This window comes from Pseudopipra pipra, chromosome 18 (assembly GCF_036250125.1).
Source record: "Pseudopipra pipra isolate bDixPip1 chromosome 18, bDixPip1.hap1, whole genome shotgun sequence".
Taxonomy (NCBI): domain Eukaryota; kingdom Metazoa; phylum Chordata; class Aves; order Passeriformes; family Pipridae; genus Pseudopipra; species Pseudopipra pipra.
Window position 1 is genome coordinate 3,996,661 of NC_087566.1, and position 15,575 is coordinate 4,012,235.

Below are 15,575 nucleotides of genomic sequence, written 5' to 3' on the forward strand. Positions count from 1 at the left end.
CCCACAGAGCAAGCTAGACAGATATTTGTGAGGTTCAGCAAACACATGCTTCACTTTACCACAGAAGGAGGATTTCCATGGCCTTGGTGTCCCAGCCTCTTGTCTCTTGTTTCAGCTGAGGCTGCAGCTCTGGGAGGCCTATTGCCAAGTGAGGTATCTCTGCTCCCACCTCAGAGGGAACGACAGCGCGGACTCCGCCGTCTCCACAGACTCCTCCATGGACGAGTCTTCAGAAACCTCATCAGCCAAAGACGTCCCAGCCGGGAGCCTTCGGGCAGCTCTCAGTGAGCTCAAAAGACTGATACAGAATGTGCTGGATGGGGCAGACTCCACGGTAAGTTGGTGGCACAGAGACACCTTGGCTTGTGCATGTCCCGGGCCCAGGTGACAGAGCTTGCTGCAGGTTCTGCTGGATCTGGAAGTTCCCAGTCTCCAAGAAAACCTCTGTGGCCCACAGAGATGGGCTGTCACAGTGTACAGCCTGCTCCATGTGTCTCAAATGGTCAGACAAGAGCCAAGCATGTGGGGTTTCAGCCCTCCAATGGTCAGACCACCTAAAGTTCCAAGCTCATGCAATAAGTTTCAAGCTCATGCAACCGTCGTTGGTCTGGGAGTCATTCTGGAAAATTAATAAACATAGGCTTACTTTGAGATTTTCAGTACGTTAGAGTTTCAACATGGAAATACTGCAGATTGCCTTATACATCACAGTTCAGTTATTTCTCTTAGGGTTTTCCTAACCTTGCTTTATTAGCAATAGCATCACAAAAGCATCGTAACCCCTATGTGGGGTAGGTTCTGTCCCTGCAAATTGTCACTGGGTATGAGTGTCATGGCAAGAGCTGCCAGACAGGTGAAAGGTTTTGCTGGCACAAGATGATGTCTGTGGGATATTGTCCCCAGGCTGCTGAGCAGGAGGGGAGGACCACTCAGCATCCACAGGAGTGCAGAATTACAAGAAAACACCTCACTTTTCACAATGGCTCAAATCAGGCCTGTTCCCATCCCCCACAAGCTGGTTGCATTGCCAGGATGACTTATTTGAGATGCCATGGTGAGGAACACAGTGCAGACCCTGCAGCTGCAGACCTGCATGGGAGTACTCACCCTCCTCGTTTAGGGACCCATAACAGCTGCAAGAAGGCTGAGTATAGAGATGAAGTTGTATTTGTTAAATAAAATGTGGAAAGTCCTGCAAAAGGTCCACAGACACAGAGATTGTAGCCATATGTTACCAAGCAGGTCTCTGTACATTTGGTTTGTGTTAAGCTCTGCATGCTCTTTGTATCATATGTAAAAGCACTACCACTGGCTGAGCATGTTTCTGCTGTGGAGGTATCCGGGAAAAACCCTGAAACTACCGAGGTCACATTCACATTTCCTTCTTCCTTGTTTAGTACCTCCATCCCAAACCGGTATCAAATTAATGCAATTGCCTTTTTTAAAGTGAAATCTGAGCAAGAGATTTCTCTCCCGCTCTCAGAGCTCTCGACGAAGCGACGACGACACGTTAGAGGAACAGATCAGGAGAACAAGTGAGGATTCACGAGCCCTGAGGGAATTAATGGAGGGAGAACGGGGGAAACTGAGGCAGAGTTTGGAGGAGCTGCAGCGACTGCACAGCCAGGTTAGCAATCCCCACACTTTACATGTGGTCTTGTAACACCAGTGTTCATCCTCCAAGACATGCCTTCCATCGAAGAGATCAACATGATAAATAACCCAGGAGGATTTAGGCCAAAACCACTTATGGCTGGATGAGGGAGACATTGTTAAACCCAGTGCAGAGGATTTATGCATTTAGAAGGAGAGTTTTTGACAGGTTGTCTGGGATCCATCCCAGGCATTGTCTCAAACAGCCAAACTTCCTTTAAACCTCTCTCCCAGTCCACTTTTCAGCCAATCTGTGTTGCTTAAGTTCATCTCAGCAGAAGACCCCAAAGTACAAGTCTGCTTGATATGGGGTACTAGAAACCCAAAGGCTTCCAGTCTGACCCAAGTTGCTTGCACTAATCCCTTGTGAAAGACATATACATCCCCTGGATGGATATAACAATGCTCCTCTGCTGTGCATGAAGCAGGGTTTGACCCCTTCCATAGCAGCATCACAAAACCCTCAGAAATGCCCCCCCAGAGAATCCTAATCATGGCCAGCCTGTCACCCCAGGGCCAACAGGGCAAAGGCAATCTCAACAGCAACAAATGATCCAGCCCTGAAACCAACTCCACACCCAAGGCACAGAATCCCACTGCATCTGCACTGAACGTAGCACCACCCATGTCTGAGGTCCTGTGCCAAGAGCAGTAAATGGAGAGAGGCACCCAAAGAGATGCTCTGCAATCCCTGTTTCTGTGGGACAAGACTCCAAATGCTGGAGGGGATCCAGAGGCTGCAGCAGTAGCATCCTTTGGTGAAGGTGCTTGTGCAGCACCAACTGCACTGGAGCAGGGAATGGGATTAACACTGGTCTTGGCAGTGGTGCTGTATTGCCCTTTTGATGTAACCCTTTAGAGAATAAATAGGAAAACATCCCTGTTCAGAAAGTCAGCACAAGTCTGACAGCCTTGTGTAGGGCTGTGGGGGCTCCCACCACAGGACTGAAAAGAGTGAGAGCATCATTAAATACCCCAGCAGTGATGGCTACCTGTGTGTGGGGGTGGGAAATGGTCCTGCTGACAGAGCAGCTGGTCAGAGGCAGAGTGGAGAAGGGGAGCAGCCCTGGAGCCCATCCTTCTCGGAGGACTGCTCCTCTCAGCGATGTGGCCACCACAAGAGACAATACTGGGGGTCCAAACTTCTGCCCCAGTGAGACATGAGCCCAGACACTTCTCTGGCTGTGCTGCCATGGTCCTGTGCATCACCCCCAGGTCCCCCTTGCCCTTAAACACACCTGAGACAGAGGACACAAGGGCTTGATGACTGCAACCTGGCTCTGCTGACCGAGACCTTTTGAGGCTCTTTCACACGTTTTGAGTGCCCACCTGTACACCACCCTGTGTGTCTGGAGCAGCACCTCACACACGAGGCCTTGACACGACACCAGGAGGGAGCAGCACGTGGTTGTTTTTTGCTGTGACTGATCATCCCAAACTCCCCAGCCAAGAAGGACCAGAAGACCTGGCCTGGATCGCAAATCTGGAACCCTGTCTCTGCTTTTAGGGGTCTCTGACTACCAGAGCTCTGAATATTTAGTGAACAAAGCGAAAACTGCACCTCTATTTTCTTCTTACACCTCTATGTGATATGAAGAAAGATGGGGCATAGCTACCAATGTAGCAGACATTGCTCTTGGAGAAATCCTCCAGCCTCTCACAGCAAGCACACATCTCCCACAGCTTTTGCCTGTAACCCATCCTTGCACTTGCTCCACGTTAATAATTATTCTCACCTCCCACCGAAGAGGCAACATCATCTTCTGTTCAGGTGCTAAAGAAAATCGATGCACATGGAAATCTGGTCCAACCTGGGGGAGCAGTGCTCTGCTGCCTCCTCATTCCTCTGTGCTGTCACTGGTATTGATACAAAGGGAAACTCCTCCTAAATGGCTTTTGGAACCGTAGCACCACACACATTCATTGCTCCTGCTTGAGAGCAAGGTGAGCTGGTGGAGATGGGAGTCACCCCTGCCTCTGTCTACACTGGGAAATGGTTTCACATCTTCTCCCTGTCCGTCTTCTCCCTCAGTGGCATCCCATTCTTACCTGAAGCACAGATAAAACTAGTTAAAATCCCAAAACATTCCCCAAACACTGTGTTTTGGGCCTCTTGATCCTCTGTCCCCTGGGAATTCTGCAGAAGTGCTCAGCACCTTTCACATTGCCCCACTGCTGCTCTCTGCCCCATCACTGCCCTGAGGTGCACCCCACGGGGGGCTTTGGGAGGGCAGGGCTCAGGAACAGCTCCCCAGTTCCCTGGCAGCCCTGGGACACCATTGGGGAGTGTCTGCACACAGACAGGGTGTGTTCACACCCTCCTCCCCCCGGCCCAGCCACACCGCCCTAACGGCAGATCCTCCCACGCCCTGGATGTGATGAGCCCTTTTTGACTGTCTGCCCTCTATTTAAAGATTTCTTTGAAGATTCAAGCACTACTGAGCTGCATTTAGAGACAGGAGGTGGGTCAAACACTGGAAGGGTTTCCAGGTGATGGAGTAGTGTAACAGAGCATGTGTGTGCCCTAGACAAAAGAAATTAAACGTGTATGAAATATTGCAAAGCTCTGCTAATGCGATCCTTGCATGATTTCACACCCTATTAACTCACTCTGCACAGGACCAAAACGATAGATCATTTCTCAGACTATTTAAGACTCCACACATATTTTAAAGTCTAATTAAAATTGTAAGATGTGCCAGTAACACCTTCCATGGCATGAAAGGGAATTTTCACATCCTTTGTCTACAGCTTCATTCTACAGGAGACGTAATGGCCCCTTCAAAAAATCTTATTTGCTGCTAAATTATGTTAGCAATAATTTAACCCTGGAAAGATCAGAATTACAACAGGCAGGCTCAGAGGATGCATTCACAAGACAAACTGCTTGGAGAGGGGCAATATTTTAGTGCCGATGCCACAGTGACAGCAAAGTCACAGATGGGTCCTGCTCTGTTTTCAGTGCTGTTTCTGCATGTTACTGAGGCTTAGTGACCATCTCGCTCAGACCAGCACTGCCACCATCCCAGGGAAAGCCAGCACACTTTATGAGGTGTTGCACCAGCACTAACAGCCCCCTCCCAGCAGACACAGCTTCTCCTACAAGCAGGGGAGCTCAGCCTCCAGGTTGGCCCATGTGGGTTTTTTTCCACACACACCCTCGTGGTGAATTTGCCTGAGCAGCCCTGGGTTTCACACCTTCCCTCTGCCCACAGGTCACGCTGCTGAGTGTGGAAATGACGACGCTGAAGGAGGAGCGGGACCGGCTGCGAGGAGCTGCCGAAGACAAGGAGACAAGCGAACGGCTCCTGCAGGCCATCAGGGACCGGGACGAGGCCATTGCCAAGTAAGTGGCACCAACAGCCAAGGCCAGGCTGGGTCAGCAGTTACAGAGTGCCTTGGCAGGAGATGCCTCTGGGGTGGATTTGTCCTACCCTCTGCAAATCTGAGTAGCTGTTACAGTGTGATGGAGCGAGTCTCGGTTTCACTGGACTTGGGAAATGCTGCCAGGAGCTTGGGAACAGGGCAGGAGATGTGGATTTCCAGAGCTGCCCCATGGCAGGATTGGGGACATTAAAGAGGATGCTGTGAAGCATGTTTTTGCCATCCCTAGTGCTGGCATGAGTCACTGCAAGGAGGAGAGGACTTCAGGGAACCAAATGGTCTGCCCTATTTGTCGTATTTGAATTCTTTTGCTCTTCCAGACACACCTTGCTTTCCTGCCCATCCCCATTACAGCCCTGCTTGGGCTTCTTCCCTAAACCATTTCATTTCTCTGGTCACTCACTCTCCTTTCCTGTTCCAGGGTCTTTCTTACATCTCCAGTCCTGTAATTCTCTGTTTCTCCTTTTGGGATTCTCCCACTGGTTTGGCTCTTTATTTTCCCCATCCTCCTTGCACACCTGTGCAGTTCTGCTCCCCTGTACCCTATGCCCCCCTTCCCCAGCTCTGTCCTTGGGCCTGCCAAAATGCCCTGAGCACTCTTTGCCCTGAGGAGAGGGGCAGAAACATTCACACCTCTGTGCTCCAGCTAGAAAGGATATATGTGGTAATCTCTTCAATAAGCAGATGAACCAGGACACCACAAGTCCATCTTCTTAGGGAAACTCAAGCCCCGGGCAAGAGGAGAAGCACAGGAGCATTGCAGCTCTGAAGGTGCAGGAGCTGAATCAGCCTGCACCATCCCTTCACCTTTCTTGAAGTGACCTGATCATCCCTGCTGCTCTTGCCCAGGTAGCTGGCTACCGAATTCCCATCGCTGTCCCCTGTAACACCTCCATCTGTTGGCAAGGATCAGGAGCATCCCAGCTGTCTGCCAGGCGCAGAGAGAGGTGGTTCTGACATTTCCAGTGCGTGTGGGTTGCGGGCTGTGCTGTGGCTATGGCAACACGCTGCCATCAATCCTCTGGTAATATCCAGCCAGCAAGGGGGAGCTCGGCAGCAAAAGCCTGTCTAAGGTGCTCAAACCAGAGCCGGGAGTGGATGGGCACAGTTTCTCCAGTCCACTAATGACCCTGCTGGCACAAAGCACCAATATTTACGGCTCACTGTCGTGCAGCACAGGAGCCCCGGGAGAGGAGTGTGCAGGGGGGAGTGGCGGGTGATTAATGAGCAGAAAGTGGCAGCAAGTGAAAGCAGACAAGAGCGACTTGTTGCTGGAAATGAAAACATCCCTCCCAGACCGAGTGGGCTGTTCCCAGGCACTGAACCTCCTGGGAGGCTCGTGATGTGCTTCCCACCTCACACCTCAAGGGTTAAGTTGCTTTTGTTGAACCCCTCCCCCAAAAAATCCCTGACTCTGAACAGAAATAAAATCACTGCCCGAGGCAGACATCTGGCGTGGAAAATTTTTGCTTGAAGCTGAAGTTTGGCAACATGGGAAGCAATAGGAAAACAGGATCCTATAATAGGAAGTGTTAAGCAACTAGTACCTGGAATATAAACACAAGTCCTCAAATTGCTCTTCTGCAGGGGAGCACAAGGGAGCTATTAGGAGGGGAGGAATTAGCTACAGTTAATAAGATGTAATTATTTCTCTCGAAAATGTTTGCAAGGAAAGATGGTTCCCAGCAAGTCATGTTACAGCTTCCCATCACACAGCAGTTAATTGAAAATTTAAGCTTTGTGCTCACTTGTTGTGCTCCCAGTATGGTGAGCAGCATTTCCCAGCTTGGGCAGCTTACTCCATCCTGAAGGATAATTCCTTTCCACTGGCAGCTGGAACATCTCAGCCACTGAGCACTCAGGGCCCTTTGGGCAACCTTGTCCATGGTGTTACAGGCCCAGTGGCCATCAAATGCCTGGAAAGAAATGCAGCAGTGGTGTTCCCAACCCCATTGAAATTGGGATTTCTCCTTAAAGCATAACATTTAATTCAAACAGTTTTAACAGTTTGTCATTCTTTAAAAGCATTTGCTGTGATAAGCTCTCTTTCATTCCTTTCTTCCTTCAGTCCAAGTACCAAGTAAAAGCACAATTGTACTCTTTAAAGGTTTTGTCTGTTTGTTTGTTTGATATTTCAATTTATTGATCAAGTGATTAGACACAGGTCATTTGATTTTTAGCACATACTGTTCTTTTCTATGCATTAGTAAACAGAAGAAGAGGAAAGAATATTTATATATAGATTTTACCATGTTTTAGATCTCTACTTTAATGGCAGGTCGTGCACATTATCCAGGCACAATATTACCTTACACAGCAGTGCATCTGATTTTCTTTTTGTATTCTTCATTGTGTGCTTACCAGAAATCTGCTGGTTTTATAGTAATGATGTCAACAGCTCTGTACCACTCTTCAAATTAATAGATTGTCCAGAACAGAATGGAGATGAACAGCTTAGGAAGCGAGGACTTGCCAACGAAAGAAATTGTTGACTTCTCCTCAAGGATATTTTTAACTCTTGCTTTAAAAAAAAAAAAAAAAAAGAAAAAAAAAGAAAAAAGAGAAGTCACATGCCCCAATTTCTGTGATCCCCACAGGAAGAACGCGGTGGAGGTGGAGCTGAGCAAGTGCAAGATCGACATGATGTCCCTCAACAGCCAACTGCTGGATGCCATCCAGCAGAAGGTGAACCTCTCGCAGCAGCTGGAGGCCTGGCAGGTGAGCAGCCCCGGCCCACAGGGCAGGGTCTGGGTGGCACGTGGTCCCAGAGGCACCTTTGGGTGACTGTGTCCCCTCCCCGTGGGTTTGCTGCGTTCTCAGCCCGTAGATTGGGGGGTTTGGTTTCGGCTCTGCAGGAGCCAGTGGTGCAGTGGGACTCGGGGCTGAGCTGCCCTCCCTGCTCCAAGCTGTTCAGCTGAGAGCTGCTCATGATACAGGAACACATTTAAACAGACTGTATCTCATGGCTGCAAGCAGAATGGGGAACGTGCACGTGGCAGAGTAACCTGCTGTGCCCCTGGAGGGGAGGGGTCCGTGCAGGAGGTGTCCCCAGCAGGTACAGCCTTGGGGATGTGTGGACACAGCATGTCCATGCATTTCCATAAAGGACCAGAAAGGTGGGAGAGTGGGAGACAGAGGGGTTGTTATGACTGTTGCTGCACTGTTTTCATCAACTCAGAAGATGCATCAAGACAGAGAAGCTAAAATCCCAGCTCTCCACCAAGGTAAAAAAACCAAACCAAACCCATGGCTGCCCTGGAGATGCTCTGCTTGGGGTCAGTGGGGAAAACCTCGTCAAGGCAGAGAGCCCTTGAGAGCAGGCAAAGCTGTCTCCTCCCAGAACCAGCACTGAGGGAGGGCTACTTTAACACCAAATAAAGCAGAATCAAAAGGTCTGTGCCATTTAGAGTGATTTGTTGCAGACCATGCAAGACCCCAGCTCTGCTAAAAACCAGCCTGACCCGTAGAAACCTTTCCCGTACAACCTCGCTCCTGTCTCAACTCCACTGTGTTTTCGTTTCTCTCTCTTTTTTTTTTCTCTTCTTTTCTTTTCTTTCTCCTGCTTACAGTTTGCTTCCTCAGGGCTTTTTACTATCTGGCTCCTTTGGTTTCTGATCTAGTGGCCTTTCTCAGTTCCTGTACCAACAGCTTTAGTCGTACACCCCTCCTGCCTTTGAGGTGAGCTCCCCACACCCTCGCCAACACCCACCATCCCCTTGCCTGCTCCATCTGCTGCCACCATCACCCACATCCTTCTCTGCCCTCACCGTCATCTGGCAAGAGGGGCCAGTGGGGGGTCTCCATTACCCACAATATTCTGCACACACACCCCCCACCCCAGCACCAGGCCAGGGCACGAGGGGTAGAAACCCCTTGTCCCCATGGTGAGGCTTTTACCAGATCACCACGGGAAAAGCCAGGCTGAGGTGCACATATTATTAACCCTCTGTAGCCACGTATCAAGGATCTGGAAAACTTCCTGAAATAGAGACTGGCATAGGAGCTGTCTGGATCCAAGTTCTGCTTCAGTTTGGATGGGTGGTATTTGAGACCTACTTAGTACACTTAGTATTTAGTGCTAGAGTAAACCCAGCTTAGGGTTTAACAACAGGTGCTATTGCAGCAATACAACAACCCCAGAGCTGCTCCCACCAGCTCTGAGGTGAGGTCCAGGCCCACTAGCACAGCAGTAAGTTGTCTCCAACTTACTGACCTAAAGCATTATTACACAGCAGCAAAATAGTTTCCAACCACCTAATGTCCCCAGAACAGCAGCTCAACCACAGAGGCACAAAACAAGTCAGGTGATTTATGTATTCTGGGGACTGTTTTCCAAAGGTGAATGTTTCTGATAAAACAGAATAAGAGTCTCTGCTTTAGCTGGGCATAAGTAAAAGCTTTAATCTGATAGCATTTTGTTCTTGCACTCTTCTAGTCTGCATTTTACCAAGGACTCTCAACAAGATTACTCTGTTCTGTAAACACATAATCATACAGGCTATAAAACAGGACACAAGCAAAAAACCTCCACAGCCAAGTGCTGTGCTCTCTGATTCACACATCTGACAGACAGGGGCCCAAACACAGTGCACTCTCAATAGTGCATACTGTATTTTTATATATATATATAATATTTTTGTGTATATATATAAAAAATATATATAAATCATACTCACCCTTTGTTGTGTGCTTGATCAAGGACACAGATCTGCCATGCAGGAGCCTGGGTACCTACTTCATTTACTAGAAGAGGTGCCTTCAAAATCCCAGTGCCATACATTTTCACATGGCAGCTTCAGCTCTGGAAACCTGTTTCATTTTAATACTGATGTTTACCTTAACCTCTTCAACTCTCCCTCTGCCTTTCCTCTCTCCAGCCCTGCTCTTAAAAGATCCAAAGCTTCCCCAGTCTGTAGCTCTGCACCCTCCTGCTCCCCCAGGGAAAGTCTCCATAATAAATTCAGGTCCAGGTCATGGCTATTGATCCTTTTCCCTGCAGAAAATGCTGCAACAAGAGATTAAACATCGTTCAAGTTTCCACTTCTACTTGGCTGATTTGATTCCACAGAGCACCTGGGTCACCTGCTGGGCAATGGCAGCACCTTCCCTTCTGTCCTGGTGCTTCCCTGACAAGCTGCCTTGCATGAGGTGCCAAATGAACAGCACTTCCACCACTACAGCCCATCCAGACAATCCTTGTTCTCACCAGATAGTGCCTTCAGTCCTAATCAGGGACCAAGCTGCTGGAGAACATTTGATTCCTCCTGTAGGGCTAGTTTGTGGACACACGTTTTCACTAAGCTGCAGTTTAAACATACAATTAGAGCAGAAGTAACGGATTTGAAGGTTTAAAATCTGTAGAATTGATAGCCATGTTTTCAAGGAGCACAGCAGCTCACCGTTACTGGCAACAGAACTGGCTAATTATTTTGTGTAGAGTAATTCCATTGTGCTGCAAGCATGGACAAAAACAGAGAATTTCTGGTACATCTCAAAAGCCCCAGTTCATGCCGAGCTGTCAGATTGCTTCCACTGCTCTGCTCTGGGGGAAGGAGCAGATTTAAGGGATGAGCTCATTTCTCTTTGGTAAGTCTAGTGCAAAGCCCACGTGGGGTCTGGACAGCCCCCACACCTTCCCCAGCCCCTCAGCACCTTCCCCAAAGAAGCCCCACTAACGTGGCTGTGCTGGCAGCTCTGCCACACCTGCCTGCTCCCCACAGTGCACACACAGTGCTCAGCACAGACGTCCTTCCTTCTTCCAGCATCTGCTTTCAGCTGCATTTGTTCTTTTTATTTATTTCTCCCCCCAAAGGGGACATCTACAAGCTGCAGACAGCAGAGGAACATAGTTCAGGGGTGTCACAGGGTCCCAAGCAGGCTCAGTGCTCCTGGGTGAGAGCACCTGAGTGATTTATCCCTCAGAACTGTGTGATTTATCTTCCTGGCTCACTGAAAAGCCTCACAGCAGCAAGCACAGCTGAGCCTGCTGTCGGGTGGGGGCTCAGACCTGTCCCCACTCTTGTCATCCCTGCTCCATCTCATCACTGCACGTTTCATACCCATTTCAGCCGCATCCCGGCGCGAGCTCCCCTGGAGCATCAGCTGCCACTAACACCCCTCTCCTCTCCCTCTGCTGCAGGATGACATGCACAGGGTCATTGACCAGCAGCTGATGGACAAACACCCGAAGGAATGGAGCCAGCTTGCTTATTCCTTCTCCAGTGGCTCCGGAGCCAAGCGGAGTGCCAGACCCTCCCCCGCGTTCAGGCCGGAGCAGCAGGGGGACGAGCCCGTCGGGGCGGAAGGAAACCGTCTCTTTTCCTTTTTCAAGAAAAATTGATTTGAAAAAGAGAAAACTCTCCAACAGTTCCTGCTTCAAGATGGGGAGTGGGGCAGCTGCCCAGCTTGCTGATGGACCCAAGTCTGATCCACTGAGTAAAAAAGAAGGGGGCAAAGGAGTTAACCCTTGAGACTCTGCACTATTTACACCGCACCTGGTCTGAACCAAATGTTTACATGAATTGGAGATTTGCAAATTGACAATGTGATACTAATAGAAAGAAACTTTTCTTATTCTATAAGTGAAGTGATAAACTTCAGGGTATATTTTAGGCGCTTCGGCACAGTCCAGTTTCTGCTGTGAAGAATACTCTGATTGTCTTAAAAGCATTCTCATGCTGGAGAAGGAAATAAGCAGCCCCAAGACAGAGCAGTGCAGGGGATTGAGAACTGCTGTCACAGTGAGCACAGGGGGAAGAAGAGGCTGAATGTAAGAGAAGAGAGGGGAGTCATTTATACCACCCTCCAGTCCTGGCAGCTGTGACATCCTTCATCCATCCCACCAAGACTGGAGTCACTCTGGCCCCAGCACTGCCATGTTTTGACAAATGTAGCTTTCTCTGTGGTGGAAGTTGAGCCCTCACTGCAGATCCTGCCTGGGCACCTGCAGCTCTGCGTGGCTGTTCACCCTCGCTGGGAGTCCAGGCTCCTCACAGCTCAGGGCAGGGGGCAGATTGCTGGTGTCACTGTCTTCTCCAGCTCCCTCCTGTTACAGAGGTAAGAGTTGCAGTCTGTAGCTACACAGAATGTTAAGGATTTCTCCCCAAGAGACTGACCATCTACAACAGATTACAGACTGGATTAAAGTTGTGGGTGTTTGGTCCTGGGGCAGCTGCTGTCCCTCTGATGACCAAAGGTAGTTGAGGAGCTTCAGCAAGTCACACACTTCTCCCCAAAGCCATGCACACCTCCCACACAGAGAAGAAACCTGTCATTTTAACTGGATAGGTCCCCAAAAACCCAACTAATAATTCACTGAAAGCCTACCCATAATGATGTCAGTGGGTCTTCGACACTGGGTTGGCACTCAATCCTCAGAAAGCACACTGGCATCTGCCTTCACTGAGGCCAAAGGCCATCAGGGTGTCTACAAAACTCTGGAAAGCCTGCAGGTTACTCTGCCCTATGCAGTAACATTGGCTGGGGCCCAGCAGAAAGGAGGAGTACTTGTCCCTGCCTGCAAGTGAGTTACTTCTCAGCCCTTTGGCAAGCAGGGAGCCAAACCTCCTACTGATCAAAGATGATCAGAGCCTGCTTTGCACGACTTCATCAACAAGAAGCAACGTGACTTTTTTGGTGTATGCACACAGCAGTGCTGGAAATCCTGCAATACTCAATTAAGGACCTTCCCTCTGCACTGGATAGGCACCTTACAGCTCTTCTCTTTAACACAGTCTACCATCATAAGCCAGTGAGGAATGCCAGGCTCAGTTCAGAGATGTCCTGCTGCTGTCATGCAATTTTCACACATTCTTGCAGTTTATGGTACCCACAGGCCCTAAGTTATCTCCCTGCTGCTTTAAACAGGCCACCACCTACACTGTCCCACAGGAAACAGAGCTGGGTACACCTTCAGCTCTGCCCTGCTCAGCAACTTTGGTGCTAAAACACCATCCTACAGGGAGCTGCTCTCTCTGCTCACTGTTTACAGGAACAAGCTTTCTGCTAGAATTAGGTATCAAAAACCCTCTTCTAAGCAGCAGGTAAGAGGCTGGTGGCTTGGGTTTTATTATTATTCAACTTACCTATGGGATAGAACATCCATAATACCTCAGTACAAATATCCTTTCTGCCTACAAAGATTTGAGCATTCCCATATTTCCTTGTTAGCATGAAACTACCGCACTGATATTAAATCATCTTGCACTAAGATAGCTCCATGGTACAAGAAGCAGAGTACTCTGAGGTTGGAAGCTATGGTAAAGAGCTGAGTGGTAAGATCCATTTACTTGAAAGCAATGAAACCTGGATTGCAGAGCCTGCTCCAGGAAATACTTGGGCAAAGCCCCACCAATACAGCTTGATGCTTATGGGGAAAGGAATCCGAAGTCTCACAGGCAGGGAAAGAAACTGAACCTTGGCCTCTCCTTTCTAGGCAATGCTCAACTGCTGAGTATCTGCTTGTATCCACTTGTGCAAGCGAGGGAAAGGGATGTAGCACAGTGCCAAGTGCTCTCAGGATGGTGAGTCCTCATCCTCCTGTCTTACCTGTACTGTGACTCTCCACAGGACAAAGACATGAGGCACATGCTCAGCATCTCCTGCTGCCAGGACTGTTACACCCACATGCATTAACATAACCTTTGATACCTGCAAAAGGAGGGTTCACGGATGCCAGCAATACCTGTGAACAGTTACACCCTGAAAAGGATGCTCTGCTTATTGTGGGAGAGCCACGTGAACATCTCGGTCCTCACAGACCTTTTTTCTGCTGTCAGTTGTCACTTCCCAGGCCCCACCAGCTCTCTCTTCAAGCCACATGCCCAGCAGCTGTGTGGGACTCTACCCCCGTGAGGATGGATGGATGGATGAATGGATGCAATCCAAAGGCAAGGGCCTTAAGTTATCCCATGAAGATGCAGTAACGAGATGAAGAAAGGTGCCTTCTGCTACATGTTTGCTGAGGAAAGCGACTCATTCACTTGCAGGGGTAGGCACAGCACATCTCTTCATTTAAGGAAAATCCTTAATCCCACTGCAGTTTTATGTATTTAATAAGAGTGATGGAAGAGATTGCAAGAGGAAAGTCAGCGTGTTCCAAGGTGCCAGTTGGGTATGGTTTCTTCAAACTAGCCCCTTAACCCTAAAGACTTAGTTGCACTACTAAACCCAGAAATACAAGAGAACTGGGTGTAATGAACTGGACAACACACCAAAGGAGACCTCCTTGTGCTGAGCTGCTACTCCACAGGAACAGAAACTGCCTTAACATAGCAGCTAGGTTTTGTCATTGTCTTCAAAAACCTCACCCGTGCAGTCCTTCACACTCATTTGTCACGTTGTGTTTTAACAAGGTCCCGACTACTTCACTTTGCACTGTCATCAAAACACTCACCTCCATCCTGTCAGAGCCAGGAGCCTGGAATCAGCCTTGCAGTGCTGGTTAGAAGACACTTCACTCGTGGTACTTGATGCTCCCAGGACACACATGGCATAAAGGACACACCGGCTCCAGTGGATGAGATGGAGGAAGCGCATTAATCCGGCAGGTGCTCAGGATCTCAAAGGAGATTTAAGGCGTGGGATCAGCAGCTCTAAACACAACCCTCAGCCTTGCTTTGGAGATAATGGTAAATAAAGCAGTAGTGCTGCACAGTCACTGTTCAAATATTGCACAGAGAAGAGATGCCTGCTGAGATTAAGGTTACAAAGGACTTTCCCGCAGTTCAGTAACAGGTGACTGTTTGGGCAAACGTTTGTTACACCAGCCCGAGGGAAAAGGGATCAGTCTCCCTTTGCAAACTCTGTAAGGGAAGCCACTGTAAACAAGGAACAAGTGTAACTGAAAGGCAAGTCACTAGCACTTTATCTTATTACAAACTTAGATCAGCAACTTGCCATCCAGGTGAACAGCAGATCAGCTAATGACAACAGAATAATTTTGCACAGAGAAGCAGGAAGGGAGGCTGCAGGCAGGGCCGATGCACTTGTCCTACTTAGGATGGTAAATTCCAGATTTGCCTCTCCATCAGGCAAACTCTCTACTCCCCACTCAGCTATAAAAAGCAAGATTGTTTGAACCAAAAAGCCAAGAAAGGAAGTGTCTGGGTGCTGCAGCAATGATTCCCTTGGATCGAGAGGGAAAAAGCACACAGCAGGGACAAGCAGAAAGAATGTATCTATAGATATGTACATATACCACAGTGCTGTAATTTTTGTATGTAGCAGTAATGTAAATAAATGTATGGTTTTTATAAGATACATATTACAAAAATCTATAAAGGCATATTTTTAGTAAAAACAATGCTCTACTTCTTTTGTAAATAGTTCTCTTCAGAATAAAACAGATCATTTATAAGATACTGTCTCAGCTCTCACTGCTTACTGTGCTTAGCTGCAAAACAAGCTCATTTTTTGAACTGTCATTTAACACCCAACAGCATCTTTAGTGCTGCATCATCCCAAGAAATTCAGCCACGTAAAGCACTTGTGTGTGTTCAGAAGAGAACGGGCCAGGAGAAAAAAAAAACAAAACATTT

At 48.6% G+C, this 15,575-nt stretch overlaps 1 protein-coding gene and 1 long non-coding RNA gene across 8 annotated transcripts in view; one reads left to right on the forward strand and one right to left on the reverse strand.

Annotated features, from left to right (window-relative positions):
- BICDL1 (BICD family like cargo adaptor 1) overlaps window positions 1-15,396 on the forward strand; it is a 50,155-nt gene extending 34,759 nt beyond the window's left edge. For 2 of the 6 annotated variants that reach the window (XM_064674719.1, XM_064674718.1), the window contains exons 6-10: window positions 116-334; window positions 1,484-1,627; window positions 4,869-4,999; window positions 7,635-7,755; window positions 11,177-15,396. In XM_064674719.1, coding sequence (XP_064530789.1) covers window positions 116-334; window positions 1,484-1,627; window positions 4,869-4,999; window positions 7,635-7,755; window positions 11,177-11,377 — 816 coding nt within the window. In that variant the 3' untranslated portion in view covers window positions 11,378-15,396. Of the gene's footprint in view, window positions 1-115; window positions 335-1,483; window positions 1,628-4,868; window positions 5,000-7,634; window positions 7,756-8,606; window positions 8,716-11,176 lie in introns of all 6 variants that reach the window. The other 4 variants (XR_010435044.1, XR_010435045.1, XR_010435046.1 and 1 more) reach the window with 4 other exon arrangements.
- LOC135423977 (uncharacterized) lies at window positions 328-7,596 on the reverse strand. 2 transcript variants are annotated; one of them, XR_010435049.1, is made up of 3 exons: window positions 7,399-7,596; window positions 6,786-6,953; window positions 328-619 (listed from the first exon to the last, which is right to left on the reverse strand). It is a non-coding gene; the product is annotated as an uncharacterized LOC135423977 (long non-coding RNA). The 2 variants fall into 2 exon arrangements; XR_010435050.1 differs by lacking the exon at window positions 328-619 and adding an exon at window positions 2,499-3,702.
- Window positions 15,397-15,575: the final 179 nt, after the last annotated feature.